The 18,042-nt window shown below is 42.0% G+C and overlaps 1 protein-coding gene across 4 annotated transcripts in view; it reads right to left on the reverse strand.

Moving 5' to 3' along the window:
- The window catches only part of SYTL5 (synaptotagmin like 5), a 378,504-nt gene that overhangs the window by 109,060 nt on the left and 251,402 nt on the right, over window positions 1-18,042 (reverse strand). For all 4 annotated transcript variants that reach the window (XR_012228981.1, XM_073566026.1, XM_073566027.1 and 1 more), the window contains exon 12: window positions 2,174-2,254. Coding sequence is in view for 3 of the 4 variants with exons in the window: in XM_073566026.1 (XP_073422127.1) it covers window positions 2,174-2,254 (81 nt within the window). In the remaining variant the exon portion in view is untranslated. The remainder of the gene's footprint in view (window positions 1-2,173; window positions 2,255-18,042) is intronic.

Consider the following 18,042-nt stretch of genomic DNA (forward strand, 5'->3'; position numbering starts at 1 on the left):
GGCGGCCTGCCCACTGCCGCCCCTACAGTCCGCGGTTGCGGCCTGTGCATCACCGCCCAGGGCTGCCATTACCCCGCTACAGTTGGCAGTTGGGGCCTGCTCCTCACCTACGGAGAGACTCTTTGCACAGGCCTACCAACCGCCACTCTTCCAGACTACGTCACTACCCTGCTTGGGGGGACTGGAGTCCCCGTGGACTCGCTAACGAATGGGACCCTGCTGTAGCTACAGGGGGTTACCGCAACAAAAGACTCCCTTAGGGCCTGTTGTGCCCCCAACTTCTCCTGGGTGCTGGACACCTGAAGACTACGACATTGATGGTTACCGGAAGCGGTTGGTTGCAGTTATTTTGGCTAAAGGTTGTGCAACCAAGTATTAAGCTGAGGGTGCCAATACTTTTGTCTGGCTCATTTTTGGAGTTTTGTGTGAAATGATCAATGTTTTGCTTTTTGCTTCATTCTCTTTTGAGTTTTTTCATTTAAGACAAATTAAATGAAGATAATAATACCAAAGAATTTGTGTTTGCAATCATTTTCAGGAAGAAACTGAGTATTATCTGACAGAATTGCAGGGGTGTCAATACTTTTGGCCACAACTGTACCTTCTTGTATTGTATCAATAATAAAAATGTATTGAAATGCATTTTGGCTTTATGCTCTTTAGTTCTCAAAAGGTATTTTAAGCTTAATTAGGAGAGCCCCTAATTTTCTTTGGTCTATATATAGGTCTTAAGTATTATAACTAGCAGTAATGAATAGATCGTGAAATTAATGGAATATTTTGTAATGAAACAAATAAGGAAGCTTAGAAAAAGATGAAAGCCCTGAATTAAACAGCTTAAAGCACCACTCCAGCCATTTTTCTTTTTTATTGCAGCGCTGGAATGGTGGTACCAATCTAAGTTCCCTGCCCTTAGCCTTATACTTACCAACCACCATCTTCATCTTTTATCAGCGCCGTGCCAGTCGTCTCCAGCAGATTGTGACCTACAGTAGCCATCCGGAAGCCACAACTCAATTTAAATCTATGAGAACAGAACAATGTTCTCATAGACTTACATTGAGAGCTTGTGACCTTTACCTCTGACTTCCAGTCAGTCAGAAGATGGAGATTGGACTAGAGCAGTTCTGGGAAGAGCTGAAGAAGGCAGCTGGTAAATATAAGACTAGGATCAAGGAACTTAGATTAGTGACACTACTCCAGCATTCAAATAAAAAGAAAATGCTGGAGTGGTGCTTTAAAAATTATAATGTTCCTTTGTTATTGTCATTAAATTGTAAAAATGAAAGATTTAGTCATATACTTAATTCTCCTTTATTATAACAATTTTCTGGTTCTTTGAAGTAATCATGAGGATCTAATGAAATGTATCACAATCACTCGGAAATAATGTGTGCTGGGAACCGACAGCATAAGAACATAAGAGAATGATTAAGGTAGATTTATTGCAAAGTTTAGTATTTATAGACTTATTGTTATTACCTAGAGACACTTAACATGTAACTGTCATTTTATAAAGTTTTTATATTACAGTTGCTGCTGATTGGTGGGGGTCCAGGTCCTGAAACACCAACCAATCGGTCAAAGCACTGCTCTGTAATCTGCAGCTCCTGAAAACTGCACATGCAGAATGGTGTACGGGCTCAAGAGTAAGTCTATGGGTCTGTACACAGTTCTGTGAGAGTGACTGTACAGACACCTAGACTTACTATAGAACTTGGGCACTGTTCAGGGCGCACAGGAGCAGAAGACTTTAAAGCATAGTTTTGAGGGTCGCAGGAACTAGACCCCCATTGATGGAAAACACTATTCAGCACATGCATAGAAGAAAAAAAAGAAAAAAAAAATATATATATTACACACACAGTATATATACCCTCTGTATCAGTCTGTTATTGTTTGTTTACTGTAAGTGATATCTGCAATTTGTATGTCACCCCTTCTCATGTACAGCACCATGGAATCAATGGTGCTATATAAAAAATAGTAATAATAATAAATACACATACACACAAACTTTTACAAATTGTCAATTACACTTGAATTAGTTCATGATCACATTAAAGTGCTATGGATACTGATGATAGTTAGTTATTTTTTTCACCAAATTGGTAGAAGTATTTAATATTAGCCCATAAGTACAAAATAAATAAAGTCCATTACTTTTACTTACAACAGAATATCCACTCTGTAAACTGCCAGGTTTTTGTGGCATTGAGTCAGTAAAATCCTCTTCATTTTCATCTAAATATTCCTGAAAAAAGAAATAACTGTCACATATCATTTCGTCATACAGAGTAAAACAAACGTCTTTGCTGTAACAGATTATTTTAAAGCGTAAATGAATTGAGGCTAAACAAGCTATAGCAATCATATGTATTGCAGACACTGGTTTAGCTTGTGCTTATAGGTTCTGTGGGCAGAGTAGACATCTTTGTTAGGTGCATTTCTCAATGTACTGAACGCAGAACCACAATAGATTGCAAATAAAGCCTGATAAAAAACATGCTCAGCTTTAGGACATGTGCACCCTTTTATCGATAAACTGACACATTGGTACATTTAGAAACCAAAATATAAGTGCATATTTCTATACAAAATCTAAAATCACAATAAATATAACACCTAAAGAAGTTGCCCCATAAACAAAAATATTTTGATGTATTAAAAAATGTTCCTGTCCTGAGATAATCTTATAAATGTGCCTCTGCTGCGTACTGTGTAATGGATGTGTCCGACTATTCAGGAATATGGTCGGATATACCACATCTCCAGGGCAGGTAAAGAACCAAAAGAGTATACAGACATTACAGCGGGGATCACAGCTGATTCTTTCTGTGAGGTAAAACAAGTTTTTAGACAGGCAGGGAAATATTTTCCTTACAGAAACCATCAGCTGCGATCTCATGCTGACCTCTCTATATACAGTGGGTACGGAAAGCATTCAGACCCCTTTAAATTTGTCACTCTTTGTTTCATTGCAGCCATTTGGTAAATTAAAAAAAAAAAATCTTTTTTTTCTCATTAATGTACACTCTGCACCCCATCTTAACTGAAAAAAAACAGAAATGTAGAAATGTTGGGAAATTTATTATAAAAGAAAAATGGAAATATCACATGGTCATAAGTATTCAGGCAATTTGCTCAGACACTCATATTTAAGTCACATGCTGTCCATTTGCTTGTGATCCTCCTTGAGATGGTTCTACTCCTTCATTGGCATCCAGCTGTGTTTAATTAAACTGATAGGACTTGATTTGTAAAGGCACACACCTGTCTATAAAAGACCTCACAGCTCACAGTGCATGTCAAACCAAATGAGAATCATGAGGTCAAAGGAACTGGCCAAGGAGCTCAGAGACAGAATTGTGGCAAGGCACACATCTGGCCAAGGTTACAAAATAATTTCTGCAATACTCAAGGTTCCTAAGATCACAGTGGTCTCCATAATCTTTAAAATAAAAGAAGTTTGGGACCACCAGAAGTCTTCCTAGACCTGGCCGTCCAGCCAAACTGAGCAATCGTGGGAGAAAAGTCTTGGTGAGAGAGGTAAAGAAGAACCCCAAGATCACTGTGCCTGAGCTCCACAGATGCAGTAGGGAGATGGGAGAAAGTTCCACAAAGTCAACTATCACTGCAGCCCTCCAGCAGTCGGGCCTTTATTGCAGAGTGGCCCTACAGAAGCCTCTCCTCAGTGCAAGACATGAAAGCCAACATAGAGTTTGTTAAAAACATATGAAGGAATCCCAGACTATGATAAATAAGATTCTTTGGTCTGATGAGACGAAGATAGACCTTTTTGGTGATATTCTAAGCCGAATGAGTGGAGAAAACCAGGCACTGCTCATCACCTGTCCAATAAAATCCCAACAGTGAAACATGGTGGTGGCAGCATCATGCTATAGGGGTGTTTTTCAGCTGCAGGGACAGGATGACTGGTTGCAATTGAAGAAAACATTAATGAGGCCAAGTACAGAGATATCCTGGATGAAAACCTCTTCCAGAGTGCTCTGGACCTCAGACCTGGCAGAAGGTTCACCTTCCAACAAGACAATTGTCATGATCCCAGTGCAGGTTTTGACCTGCACGTCAGGGGTTAATGTCTTCAGCTCAGTGCAGGCTTTGACCTGCACACCTGTGGTTAATTATTGTGGCCTCACTTTGGTTCAGGCAAAGCTTTTTATAGCCCTGGGAAACTCCAATCCCTGTCAGTTAAACTGTTGCCTTTGGCCGAGTGTTGTGACCCCTGTGTGCCTGTTCGTTGTCTTATAGCTTGCTTATATGGTTCTGATCCGGTTCTGTCCCCCATTGTGAGTTTGCCTGTTGATTCTGTACTGTATATCTGCTTCTCTGGTTTCTGACTTCTTGGCTACGTCTTGACTATCCGTTCTGTCTTGCCCTTTGGTAATTGTCGTGCTATCTCGTGCTTTGACCCCGGCCTGATCTGGTTTATGTCCCTGTCTATGCCAATTAGTAACTTTGTTCCGTAGTTACCATTCTAAGAGTTTTCCTGCAGCTCCTTGCTCTCTGGAGTTTAGGCCACACCCCCAGCAGTCACGTGCTTTAGGTCCTGTGGGTCTGAAGCATGCATCTTCTCTGCTGCTGCCCGCTCCACAGGTATCTCTTAGCACAGTTTGTCTTACTCAGGACAAGCGCACTGGCTCAGTGAGCAAGTGCAGTGCGGTGTTCCTGACAGCAATGACCCTAAGCAGACAGCTAAAATAACAAAGGAGTGGCTTCAGAACAACTCTGTGACCATTCTTTACTGACCCAGCCAGAGCCCTGACCTAAACACAATTGAGCATCTCTGGAGAGACCTGAAAATGGCTGTCCACCAATGTTCACCATCCAACCTGACGGAACTGGAGAGGATCTGCAAGGAAGAATGGCAGAGGATCCCCAAATCCAGGTGTGGAAAAACTTGTTGCATCACTTCCAAGAAGACTCATGACTGTACTAGCTCAAAAGAGTGCTTCTGCTCAATACTGAGCAAAGGGTCTGAATACTTATGACCATGGGATATTTCAGTTTTTCTTTTTTAATAAATTTGCAAAAAAGGAGCTGTGGTATGATCAGACCATGTTCCTGCACACAGTACATAGCAGGGGTACATTTATAAGATTATCTCAGCACAGCAACCTTTTATTTTAACACATCCAATTGTGACAATTATTTTTATTCCAAGATTAAAATTGATTAAAATGTACTTTGTTTTTAACCCCTTTCCTACATGCGTTGTATATGTACGGCGCTGAGTGAGCTGCGCTCCCGCAAACTGCCGTACAGATACTGCGCGATGATCGCTCAGGCTCACGCCGAACACTGCGACGATCAAATGCGGGTGTCAGTTCTATATGAGAGCTGACATCCTGCAGCAATGCCCACAATTATTGCTAGCACCAATCATGATAGTTTAACCCCTCTGATGCTGTTGTCAATAGTCACAGCGACATTGATGGGCATTGCAGAGGGAGGGACCTCCCTCTGTTTCCGTCGAACTACACAATTGTGATCGCGTTGTGCCGATGGTCTCCATTGTAAACAGGGACTTAAAGATATTTAAGTAAATAATAAAAAAAAATGGTGTGGGGTCCCCCCATTTTTGATAACTAACCAAGTTAAAGCAAGCAGCTAGGGGCTCGTATTTTCAAGCTGGGAAGGCTCATGGATATTGCCCCCTAGCCTAAAAAAAAGCAGCCAGCAGCTGCCCCAGAAAAGGCACATCCATTAGATGCACCAATTCTGGTGCTTTGCACAGCTCTTCCCACTTGCCCTGGTGCATTGGCAAGCCGGGTAATATTTTGGGGTTAATGTCAGCTTTGTAATATTAGCTGACACCAAGCACTCGGGTTACTAATGGAGAGGCATCTATCAGACACCCCTATCACTAACCCCATAATGAAAATTAATAGAGACACACACAAAAAAAGTCCTTTAATTGAACAAATACTCCACGACAAATGGCCTCTTTTTCCCATTAATTAACATAAAAATAACTGTCGATAATCAATAATGCTGATGCCCCAAACATGTTTGGAGAAGGAAATGTTCATCTTTAATGAATGAAAAATTAGAGAAACTCATGCATTTTGAATGCCCAGGAAAAACATCCGAATACTATGTCATTAATTATAATTTTTTTATTTTGTAATTTTATTTAAATATTTTTGGTTGTAATTAGTTAAGAACTATCTATTAATAATTTTAGCAATTTTCACAGCACTATGTGCACTGTTTTGACCACACGATGATCATGTTTTCTGAGTCAGTACGTATACACTCTCATCAATGAGGATTGTACCAACTCTGCATCTTTATTGCACTATAAGCACTTTGTTTGATCACGTGATGATCATGTTTTGTGTGTTACTATGTATGGACATTCACAAATGAAGATTACACTTATGGTCTAACAATGATCATTCTATTGAATTTTGGTATTTGACACAATGTTTATTATTTTTTATTTCACATTTTTCCTTTCCACTTTAGTCACTTATATAATGCTTAATACAATCCATCAGCTGGATTTTGCTAAGTAAACTACAGGCATTGTCATGTTGGCGCTACTACACTGATTAAAATGATACCTGGGGTGAAGAAATCCATTGTGTGGTTCTTGTGTAATCCGTGTTAGAAGTTTTCATTTAATAAGATGCCCGTGCTCCAGAGCGTGAAATATAGGCAGAGTTTTATCTTCCTGTTCTAGGCCAGAGAAACCAAGGAAAGACCTGCCAACAGGCCTCCCCGAGGAACGAAGATTGTACTGCAAACTGTATTGCTCCTTCACTGGCACCGGTACGTGTCACACTGACTCACGGATGGCCCATGGATGTAACACACGGACACACCCACAGCAAACACAGACATACAGACGGTACACGGATTGCAAACGGATGTGACATATGCACACACGGGCATGGACCACGGATCTCATGGGTACTATTTTTACCTGTACAGGAATCACCAGGACAAGTGAAGGAGGCCTAATGCAGTGAGAGCAAATGTTGTTAATACAAAGGACTGGCACACGACTTATTTGTTGAAAAGACTTTCCAAAGGACCAGGGGGCACTCATTACGGGTGGAAGAAAGGCGATTCCAGCAGCTGAATATGAAAGGGTTCCTTACAGTTAGAGTAGTCAGACTGTGGAATGCCCGACCACAAGAGATAGTAATGGCAGACACTATAACAGCTTTTAAAAACCGGCTGGATAATTTCCTCAGCACAAATGGTATTAAGGGATGTAGATAATTTAGTGACAAAGAATTTATAATTGGTGGAGAAAGGTTGAATTTGATGGACCTGAGTCTTTTTTCAATCTATATAACTATGTTGGCTCCAAAATGAAACAGCTTCTGTTGCCTCAGGTTAAACAGGGGACACCTGCTTTATTAACTGAGGATTCCCTGAAAGAATATACGAATGTGTGTTTTCTAGACCAAACAGCCCCTTTTGGTATACCCCATCGCCTAGAATGAATTGATGCTATCTAGAAAAGTGGAGCATGAAGAATTATCTGGACCTGATATTGAATAACTTTCTTAAAAATGTATTACGCAAACAAGTCTAGTTTAGGAAATGTACATAAATTTCATCACGTGGATTAGAACTTGGTATGTTGTATTTCGTTATTTCTAGTCCTTATCTGTGCATAACAAACGTAGAGCCAACCGACGAGACAGTATTGGTTTTTCCAGTTCTCGGCTTTTATTTGAGCTAATTTGCTAACAGTGAATATCACAGTTTTCCCAACACTAGCAGACGGTGGAGTTTAATAAGCGAAGCCGCATCCTGCAGCTCTGTTAATGCTAATCAATAGTGTGAACATTTGGCTTCACTTTATCTTGGGTGAACCAGGGCACTGCCTGTTGTAATCAGCAAGACTTCACCCAATATCAGACCACAGAGGACTAATAGGATTGACTTTTTACCTTAGTGGAGGAGCAGGCACATTATAATGCATCGAGAAAAGCTACTGTTTAATGTGGCATGTCTATTCCTGAAAATATGTTAAATGGACCATAAACGCAGCAATGAAATTAACAATCTGACCGTAAAAGACAATCATCAATACTTATCATTGTGTTTATGAAGCAAAACAATTAGTTCCATTAGTTACAACAGGTTTAGCGTTGTTCTACATGCTACTTAGGGCCCATTTAGACTAGTCTACCATTAAAAGAACATCTAATGGCTACACACAAGCTAAATGACAAATGTTTAATTTCCAGACAAGCTATTGTGGTTAATGCTGTAAACAGATGACCTAGGGAAATGCTAGAACACTCATCTTATACTGAACAATTCCCTGAAATGCTCGTTCCTAGTTATTTGCATGTCTACATGGGTCCATAGTTATATTTTAGGTCTTAATCGTACTATGGGAAATTTTGTCAGAAGGAATTATAAGGCTCACATTCAAACATTTAGGACCATATACTGTACAGTACTTTTGTCTGTGTGGCAGCACAGGGGGGCTCCTGTACACACAAGGGGCTTGATATATAGGTACATTTTATAACGTAATTTTAGGCCTGTTACAATCAAAATCAGCAACGGTCAAAATCTGTCAGATGGAAAGGAAATATCCCGTTATCAGCGCCCTATTCAGGTCAAGCCACATATTTTCAGTTGGATTCAGGTCTGGGCTCTGACTCAACCATTTCAAAACTTTGATTTTATTCTGGTGAAGCCATTTTTTTTGTTGATTTGGAGGAATGCTAAGAGTCGTTGTCGTGCTGATAGGTGAAATTCCACTTCAGCTTTTTAGCAGAGGCCTGAAGGTATTAATGCAAAATTGACTACTATTTGAAACTGTTCATAATTCCATCTACCTTAACCAAAGCCCCAGCCTCAGCTGCCAAAAAAAGTCTCAAAGCATAAGGATGCCTTCACTATGCTTCACTGTTGGTATGGTGTTCTTTTGATGATGCGCAGTGTTGCCAAACGCACTCTTTGGAATTATGGCCAAAAAGATCAACCTTGGTCCCATCAGACCTTAACATATTTTCCCACATGCTTTTCGGAGGCTTGATGTAAGTTTTGACAAAACAGCCAGGCTTGGCTGTTTTTCTTTGTAAGAAAAGGCTTCTTCTGTCTTTCAACCCTGCCCTCAAATGCAACATACATGAATAATACGGGAGACTGTTGTCACATGCAGTATACAACCCGTACTTGCCAGAAATACCTGCAGCTCTTTTAATGTCGTTGTTAGGCCTGTTAGCAGCCACGCAGGCCAATTTTCTTTTTGTCTTTTCATCAGTTTGCGAGGAACGAACAGTTCTACATAATGTCTCATCAGTGTTCCATAATATATTTATTACAGTTGAAAAATGTTTCTACCCTTCTACTGACTGATAACTTTGAAAAATTAGATTCTTTTGATGTGGTATAACCTGTTTATGGACCCTGGCCTTTGCAGTAAAATACAACTAAATAACAATAATAAAAAAAATAGCAAAAACACAGCTTGTATATTTCCATGGACGTCGCATAAAATAGTTTATCAGAAATGATTTGCTTAAAATGCAAAAAGAGAAAAAAATATAAAATAAGTCCGAGATCTCACCACTGCTGGAAGCAGTAATTGAAATTTTCCCATCGTCTGGTCATCAAAGACCTAAAATATATATTTATATTTTTTCCTGTAAAAACTTTTGAGTCCAAGGGTAAACCTGAGAAAAGCAAGAACCAGGAGTGGGTGATAAATACAGAAGTAGTGACGTGTTTCTATTATACTTTTCCTCTGATTATTCCACTCCTGGTTTTGGCTTACGAATACCAAAGCAAAAAACTCACTAAATACTGAACGTGCGAACGTGGACTGAAGGGTGAATAAGTTATGAAATTATTCTTCTGTGTATGATTTTTTGAATGGCAAAAATCTGGCAGGGTTGTATGTACTTTGTATCTCCATTGTATATACTGATGTGTGCTTGTTGTATAGATCAGTGTATGGGTGTTTGTCATATACCATATATACTCATGTATACTCATGTACAAGCTGAGATTTTCCGCCCAATTTTTGGGGCTGAAAGTCCCCCTCTCAGCTTATGCGCGAGACATATACCAGGGGGTCGGCGGGGGAGCGGGGGTGTCAGGTCATACCCCCCCGGCGTGGTCTTTGCAGCCCCCCTGCTTCTACCGGTCTTATGCTCCTTCCTTCAGTGGTCACATGGTACCGCTCATTAATAGTTTGAAATCAGCTTGTGTAACCGCAACTTAGATGTTTCTGTATGATGGTGAAATATGTCAGCATTTGAGGCCCCATATTTAACCTCTTAGTGACAGTGCCAATTTGGTACTTAATGACCAAGCCAATTTTTACAATTCTGGCCACTGTCAGTTTATGAGGTTATAGCTCTGGAACGCTTCAACGTATCCCACTAATTCTGAGATTGTTTTTTCATGACATATTGTACTTCATGTTAGGTTAGTGGTAAAAATTATTCAATATAACTTTATTTATGAAAAAACGGAAATTTGTCAAAAATTACAATGTTCAAAATTTTTATTTTTGTACACTTAAATCTGAGAGTGGTGTCACACAAAATAGTAAACAGTCTTGCCGACTGCTTAAGTCCATAGAGAGATTTTTGCATTTTACAAACAAGATGTTCTTCACCATTTTTAATATATCCCTCAGGTTGGCTCATGTACAACTCTTCTTCAATGTCACCATGTAGGAAGGCTGTTTTGAAGTCAAAATTCCTCACTCTCATCTGTCGAACTGCAGCTACGGACTTTATAGTTCTGAATGTGGTTTGCTTCACAACTGGAGAAAATGTAGCATCATAATAATAATAATAATAATAATAATTCACCATACTTTTCCGAGTACCCTTTTGAGACCAATCTTGCCTTAAACCGGTGAACTTTACCTTCTGAGACATATTTGTTTATGAAGACCCAGTTACATCCGATAGCTCCTATTCCTTGTGGTAGCTCAACAAGCTCCCATGTCTGGAGTTGGTGAAGGGACTCCATCTCTTCATTAGCAGCATTTATCCACTTCTGCTTCTCATGGACAAGCAGTTTTTGCATCTCTTGCCATGACTGTGGCGCTCTTGCCATGATACCTCAGCATGCCCCTGTACCATATTGGATAGTCAAGCTGTCAATCAAAGTACCGACAGCTTGAGCACACCCCTATACCAGATTGGATGACCAAGCTGTCAGTAATGGCATCTCAGACACACTGAGGGGCGGAACCGTTGTAAGGAAGAGGACCGCACCGCGGGTTCCTGCTTTCCGGGGCTGAAACTGTCGAGGCTGGATCCCCTATTGCCTGAGGGAAGTAATAGTAAGCCGGACCAACTTCCTGACCAAGGGGGGCGGGGAGATATAAAGCTAAAGCTCGCACAGCAGAGGGGAGCAGTGAGGTGAGCGGCATGCTCCGTTCTCCCCCCACCAAGTACCGGCGCTGTGGCGGCCCCCATCGTCTGCAAAGGGACCGCTGCAGAGAGAGAGAAGCTGGGCATGCTGCAGCAGTTCAGAGAGAAGAGTGCTCCATCCTGGGAGCATCAGCATCGCGCAGACCAGCGTCCACCATCTCCTGCTGCCAACAGCAGGGACCAGAGAGAAAGAGAGAGACGTGCAGTGTGTGCCCGGTGACTACCAGAGAGTAAGGCTCCGTACGCTTCGTGTCCATGAGTACACTGCACGTGCCACATAAGAGTGACCAGGTACGGGACAGACACTTGCACCCTGATTTTGCCAGTTTATATTTGCCAAGCCACGTTGGGCTCGTACAGGAATGTGGCCCGCACCCTTGTTAGCTACTGCAGCATATGGACTGGAGGCTCAGTGGAAGGTACCGGCAGGGACGGTTTTAGGCAAAGTGGGGCCCTAGGCAAAGTTTAAAATGGGGCCCCAAATACTAACATATTGCACATCACACAAAAGCATTTCGATTTTATTTATGTGCGCTGAGTTCAGGCCGCTAAATGAGTGTGATCGACAATATTTATGTCATTCGACACTTGTCTCCTGGCCTTTTTCCACCTCTGAGAAAGAATGATGGGGACAGAATGATCACTAATGGATCAGTCTGTCCCCATACAGTATCAAGTTATCAGTAGCACATCTACAGTTTACACCCCATAGTCCTCCATATAATATAATGTGCCCCATTGTCCTCCATATAGTATAATACACTCCTCAGTCCTCCATATAGTATAATACACTCCCCGTAGTCCTCCATATAGTATAATATACTCCTCATAGTCTTCCATATAGTATAATACACTCCTCATAGCCCTTCATATATTAAAATGCACTCAGTCCTCCATATAATATAATACACTCCTCATAGTCCGCCATATATTAAAATACACTGCTCTGTCCTCCATATAGTATAATACACTCCTCATAGTGCTCCATATAGTATAATATACCGCCAGTCATCCATGTAGTACAATTCACTTCCCATAAAATAATGCACCCCATAGTTCTTCACATAGTATAATGTATTCCCCATAGTCCTCAATACAGTATAATGCAGCCCACATATAGTATCATGCAGCCACCACATAAAGCATAATGCAGCCACCCCACAGAGTATAATGCAGCCCCACTATACAATATAATGTAACCCCCATAGAATATAATGCAGCCCCCCACTTATAGTATAATGCAGCAACCCCTTAGAGCATAATGCAGCCACCCCAAATAATATAATGTAACCCTCCCATAGCATATATGGCAGCCCCCTCTGTTATGAGCTCATTTTCTGCTCCACCAGTTGAGAGTTCTCCTTCCGTTCTCCCTCTGGGGGTGACAGGAGGTAGTGAGGTTGGTTTAATTGGTAGTGATCTGCCACCTGAGGAGGAGGATAACGATTGGATCTCTGGAGTATCAGACTTGATATAAGACAGCCGACGCCCTATCCTGGTGCTGGTGATTCAGTCTGCTTCTCAGGTCTTGGACTCAGCTCTGTTCCAGTCTTCTTAAGTTTGTTTTTGCTAATGTTCACACTTGCTCTTGTTGGTCAATTCAGTTTTTTGTGTGGTCAGCCAGCCCGGCTGTGCTGAATTTCCACTCTTATCTATCTGTATTTGCCAATTTGCTCTTTTTTATTTTCCTTATTAGATTGGCCTCTTTTTGCTCTGTCTCAGAATATTTCAGAGTGCTGATATAGTGGGAGAAGTCTAGTGACCTCAGGGTTAATTTTGCTATCAGATGTGTTGACATTATTTTTGGTAGGGTTTTTGGCAGATTGCATACAGTGTCTTTCCTTTCCTGTCCTTTCTAGTTAGTTTGGCCCCATCATTTGCTCAGCCTATTTTCCTGCCTTTGTATGTGTTTTCATCTTGTTTCACCGTCAATACATGTGGGGGGCTGTCTTTCCTTTGGGGTCTGCTCTGGGGCAATTAGTTTTCCTCTTTTCCTGCTTTAGGCTTATTTAGCTCTCCGGTTGTGACAAGGCATCTAGGACCAATGTAGGAACGCTCCACGACTCCTGCTAGTTGCGTGGTTAGAATCAGGGATCTGCAGTCTGCATAGTTACCAACCTCTCTGGTTTTCTGAGACTTAGCTTGTGTTGTTTTTTTCCTCAGGGACCCTTTCATAACACCCCTCATAGAGTATACTGCAGCCCCCCTGTTATGAATAAGTCACCAATGAGGAAAAACAAGCTAAGCCACAGAAAACCAGAGAGGTTGGTAACTAAGCGGATTGCAGACCCCTGATCCTATCCACACAACTAGCAGTAGCCGTGGAGCGTACCTACGATGATCCTAGACACCTCGTCACAGTCGGAGAACTAAATAAGCCTAAAGCAGGAAAAGGGGAAATCTAAACTGCCCCAGAGCAGACCCCAAAGCAATAGACAGCCCCCAAACATATATTGTCAGTGAGACAAGATGAAAACACAAACACAGATAGAAAAATAGGCTGAGCAAACGATGGGGCCCACACTAACTAGAAAGGACAGGAAAGGAAAGATGCTGTCTGCAATCACGCACAAAACCCTGCCAAAAAATGTCCAACACTTTCTGATAACAAAAACCCTGAAGTCACTAGACTGCAATTCCCTATATCAGCACTCTGGTATATTCTGAAGACAGAGCAAAAAGAGACCAATCTGATCAGGGACAAAAGCAAACTGGCATAAACAGAAACATAAGAATGGAAATTCAGCACAGCCCCAGCAGGGGCCGGCTGACCACAAAAACTGAGTAAACAAGACCAAATCTCATGTGAAAAAATAGCAGAGCACACTTAGCTTGAGAAGGCAGGAACAGAACTGGAGACCAGAACCTCAGGGCAGGAAAAAATCACCAGCACAAAATTAGGGAGTCGGCTGTCTTAAATCCAGTCAGAGACTCCTGATGTCCACTCACAGTCCTCCTCCTCAGGTGACAGGTCTCTGCCATTTAGATCAGCTTCATTACCTATTGTTACCACTAGAGGGAGCCCGGATGGAGAACTCACGACTCCTCTGTCAACACATCCAGCTCCACCACCCTCACCAGAAGCTAGAGGTAAACCAGAAAATGAGTTCACAACATCCCCCATAGAATATAATGCAGCCCCTTATATAGTATAATGTAGCCCCGCCATAGAATACAATGTAGCCCTCCTCATATAGAATAATGCAGCCCTAATAGAATATAATGTAGCCCCCTCATAAAGTATAATGAAGTCCCCATACAATATAATCTAGCCCCTATAGAATATAATGCAGCCCCTCTATAGAATACAATGTAGCCTCCTCATATAGAATAATGTAGCCCCCTCATAGAGTATGATGTATTCACCTCCCATAGAATATAATAAATATAATACAGCCCCCCATAGGAAATAATGTAGCCCCCTTATTATATAACAGCCTCCCCCATAGAATATAATGTATAATGTACCCCCCATGGTATATAACACAACCACATAGTATATAGCAGAGGCCACATAGTGTATAACACAGCCCACATAATATATAACACAGCCCCACATGGTATATAGCACAGTCCCACATGGTATACAGCACAGCACCATGGTATATAGCACACCCCGCATCTTAGCCCACCCCGAGAATGGCCCCACAGTCACTGTTGCATTAAAAAAAAACACTCCTCAACCCTCCTCCTCATGCCCATGCTCCTCGCGGCTCCTGTCTCAGCCTGCAATGCCTGGCAAACAGTGAATGCATGATGATGTCATCGCGCACCCACCATGTCAGAGGCAGAGCGGGGAATAATGGGAGAGGGAGCATCAGCTGACGCTCTTTCCTCCATCATTGCTTTGAACTGTTCCAGCGTCTATGACGCCGGTATAGTTCAATGCGGTGGTGGGGGGGAGTCTGTGGTGGCGGTAGGCGGGCCCCCCTGACTCAGGGGCCCATAGCAGCTGCATGATGTGCCACTAGCTGGGGGCCCCTGGGGGAGCCGGGGCCCTAGGCAGCTGCCTGCCCCTAACGCTGGCCCTGGGTAATGGAGACCGACTGCTGCCGCCAGAAGACGGGGCATTGTGGTCTACAGGATCCTATGGGAAAAAGAAACGCATCAGCTGTTGTTGGCGCTACTGACTTTCAAGCAGCATCTACAGTCTGAGGAACTAGTGACTTTTTAGCTGGATTCAAAAGAACTGTCGTGTTCATTATCTCTGCATATCCTTTGCAATTGAACTGTTTATTCCCACAGTTAACCATTCATCTCCCTGTGAGGAGTAAATCCCCTGTTTAATTAAAACTGTTAAAATTGTTAACCCTTGCTCTGCCTCCTGTCCATCACTGCAACCCGCAATGTGCTTACACTGTGACAGTACCCCCTCTTCTGGGGGGCCACCAGACCCCCTGGCTTCCCAGGCAATTTTAGATGGAACGCCTTCACATCCCGAGAAGGGACCGAGGATCTCTCCTCTGGTCCGTATCGCCTACAGTGGATGAGATACTGGAAGGAATTACGGACCCTCCGAGAATCCGCAACCCTCTGAACCTCACACTCCAGGCCACCGTCTACTGAAAGCAGAAGAGGCAGGGATGAGGGAGAGACTGTGAGCCCTCGCGGGCAGGGTCCCCTCTCCTTATGTACTTGTGTGTCCCTTGTCTTACACATGTTTATTATACTTGTCTATATTTCCCCTTTTCACATGTAAAGCTCCATTTAATAAATGACGCTATATAAATGCATAACAATAATAATAATAATAATGCAGAAGGGACATACTCCTTTATCCCCTTCATGACCTGAGCTTTTTTCAGTTTTGCGGTTTCGTTTTTTTGCTTCCCTTCTTTTCAGAGCCATAACTTTTATTATTTTGTCATCAATATGGCCATGTGAGGGCTTGTTTTTTGTTGTACTTTTGAACAACACCATTGGTCTTACCATGTTATGTACTTGAACACAGGAAAAAAAATCCAAGTGCGGTGAAATTGCAAAAAAAAAGCGCAATCCCACACTTGTTTTTTTTTTTTTTTTTTTTTTTACTAGGTTCACTAAATGCTAAAACTGACCTGCTATTATGATTCTCCAGGTCATTACAAGTTCATAGACACCAAACATGTATAGGTTCTATTTTATCTAAGTTGTCAAAAAAATTCAAACTTCGCTAAAAAAAAAAATTTCGCTATAACCGTAATGTCTCTACTTTTCATGATCTCGGGTTGGGTGAGGGCTTATTTTTTGCGTGCCAAGCTGACGTTTTAAATTATAGCATTTTGGTGCAGATACTATCTTTTGATCGCCCGTTATTGCATTTTAATGCAATGTCACGGCAACCAAAAAAACGTAATTCTGGTCGTTTGACTTTTTTCTCGCTATGCTGTTTAGCGATCAGGTTAATCCTCTTTTTATTGATAGATTGGGCGATTCTAATAGCTGCGATGCCAAATATGAGTATGTTTGATTTTTTTATTGTTTTCTTTTGAATGGGACGAAAGGGGGGTGATTTGAACTTTTATATTTCTTTATAGTTTTCAAAACATTTTTTTTACTTTTGGCATGCTTCAATAGTCTCCATGGGAGAATAGAAGCTGCCACAACCAGATCGGCTCTGCTACATACAGGCGATGATCACATCGCCTCTATGTAGTAGAATTACTCACTTGCTATGAGCACCGACCACCGGGTGGCGCTCACAGCAAGCCGGCAGTGACAACCATAGAGGTCTCCAGGAGACCTCTGGTTGTTATGCCTATGATCCGGTGACCCGCGATCATGTGATGGGTGTCATCGGTAGGCAGATTTCCGGCCCGATGGCCGGTAGCGTGAGTTAAATGCCGCTGTCAAGCTGACAGCGGTATTTAACGGGTTAATAGCCTCAGGTGGATCACGATTCCACCCGTGGCTATTCCGGGCACATATAAGCTGTTCAAAACAGCTGACATGTCCTGGGAAAGATGTGGGCTCATCAAAGGGAGGGAGTCCGACGTCGGCGTACTATTACCATTACGCCTGACATCATAACGGGGTTAATAGGGATTTATGGAATACGTTAGGGATGTGAAGCTTTAATCTAAATGCAGCAGGATTGACCACCTCTAGGATCTCATATGGACCAAAAAACTTTGGACTCAATTTTGCAGACGGCACTTTAAGTTTAATGTTCCTGGAAGACAACCAAACCTTATCCCCAATCTTAAAAACAGGACCCACTGAACGTCTTTTATTGACCTTTCCTTTTTGGCAAATATGGGCAGTCCCAATATTCTTTTGAACCTCCCTCCAGACATCCCCAAGTCTCTGCACGGCAACCTCCCCAGGGCATTCAGAACTAATTCAAATTAGGGATGAAAACCATAATTACAGAAGAACAGTGAGGTACCGGTAGATTGATTTACTCGACTGTTAAAAGCAAACTCAGCAACAGGTAAAACCGAAGACCAGTCCTCCTGTCGCGCAGCCACAAAGCACCGTAAAATTTGTTCCAATGATTGATTCATTCTCTCAGTCTGACCATTGGTTTCAGGGTGATAAGCAGATGAAAATGACAAGTGAATCCCTAATTTAATGCAAAAAGCTCTCCAAAATTTAGACACAAATTGTACTCTCTTATCAGACTCAATGTTCAGAGGGATCCCATGTAACCTTACAATATGAGAAA

This window comes from Dendrobates tinctorius, unplaced genomic scaffold (genome assembly GCF_039654945.1).
Source record: "Dendrobates tinctorius isolate UK_male_01 unplaced genomic scaffold, ASM3965494v1 ptg000016l, whole genome shotgun sequence".
In the NCBI taxonomy this organism is placed as follows: domain Eukaryota; kingdom Metazoa; phylum Chordata; class Amphibia; order Anura; family Dendrobatidae; genus Dendrobates; species Dendrobates tinctorius.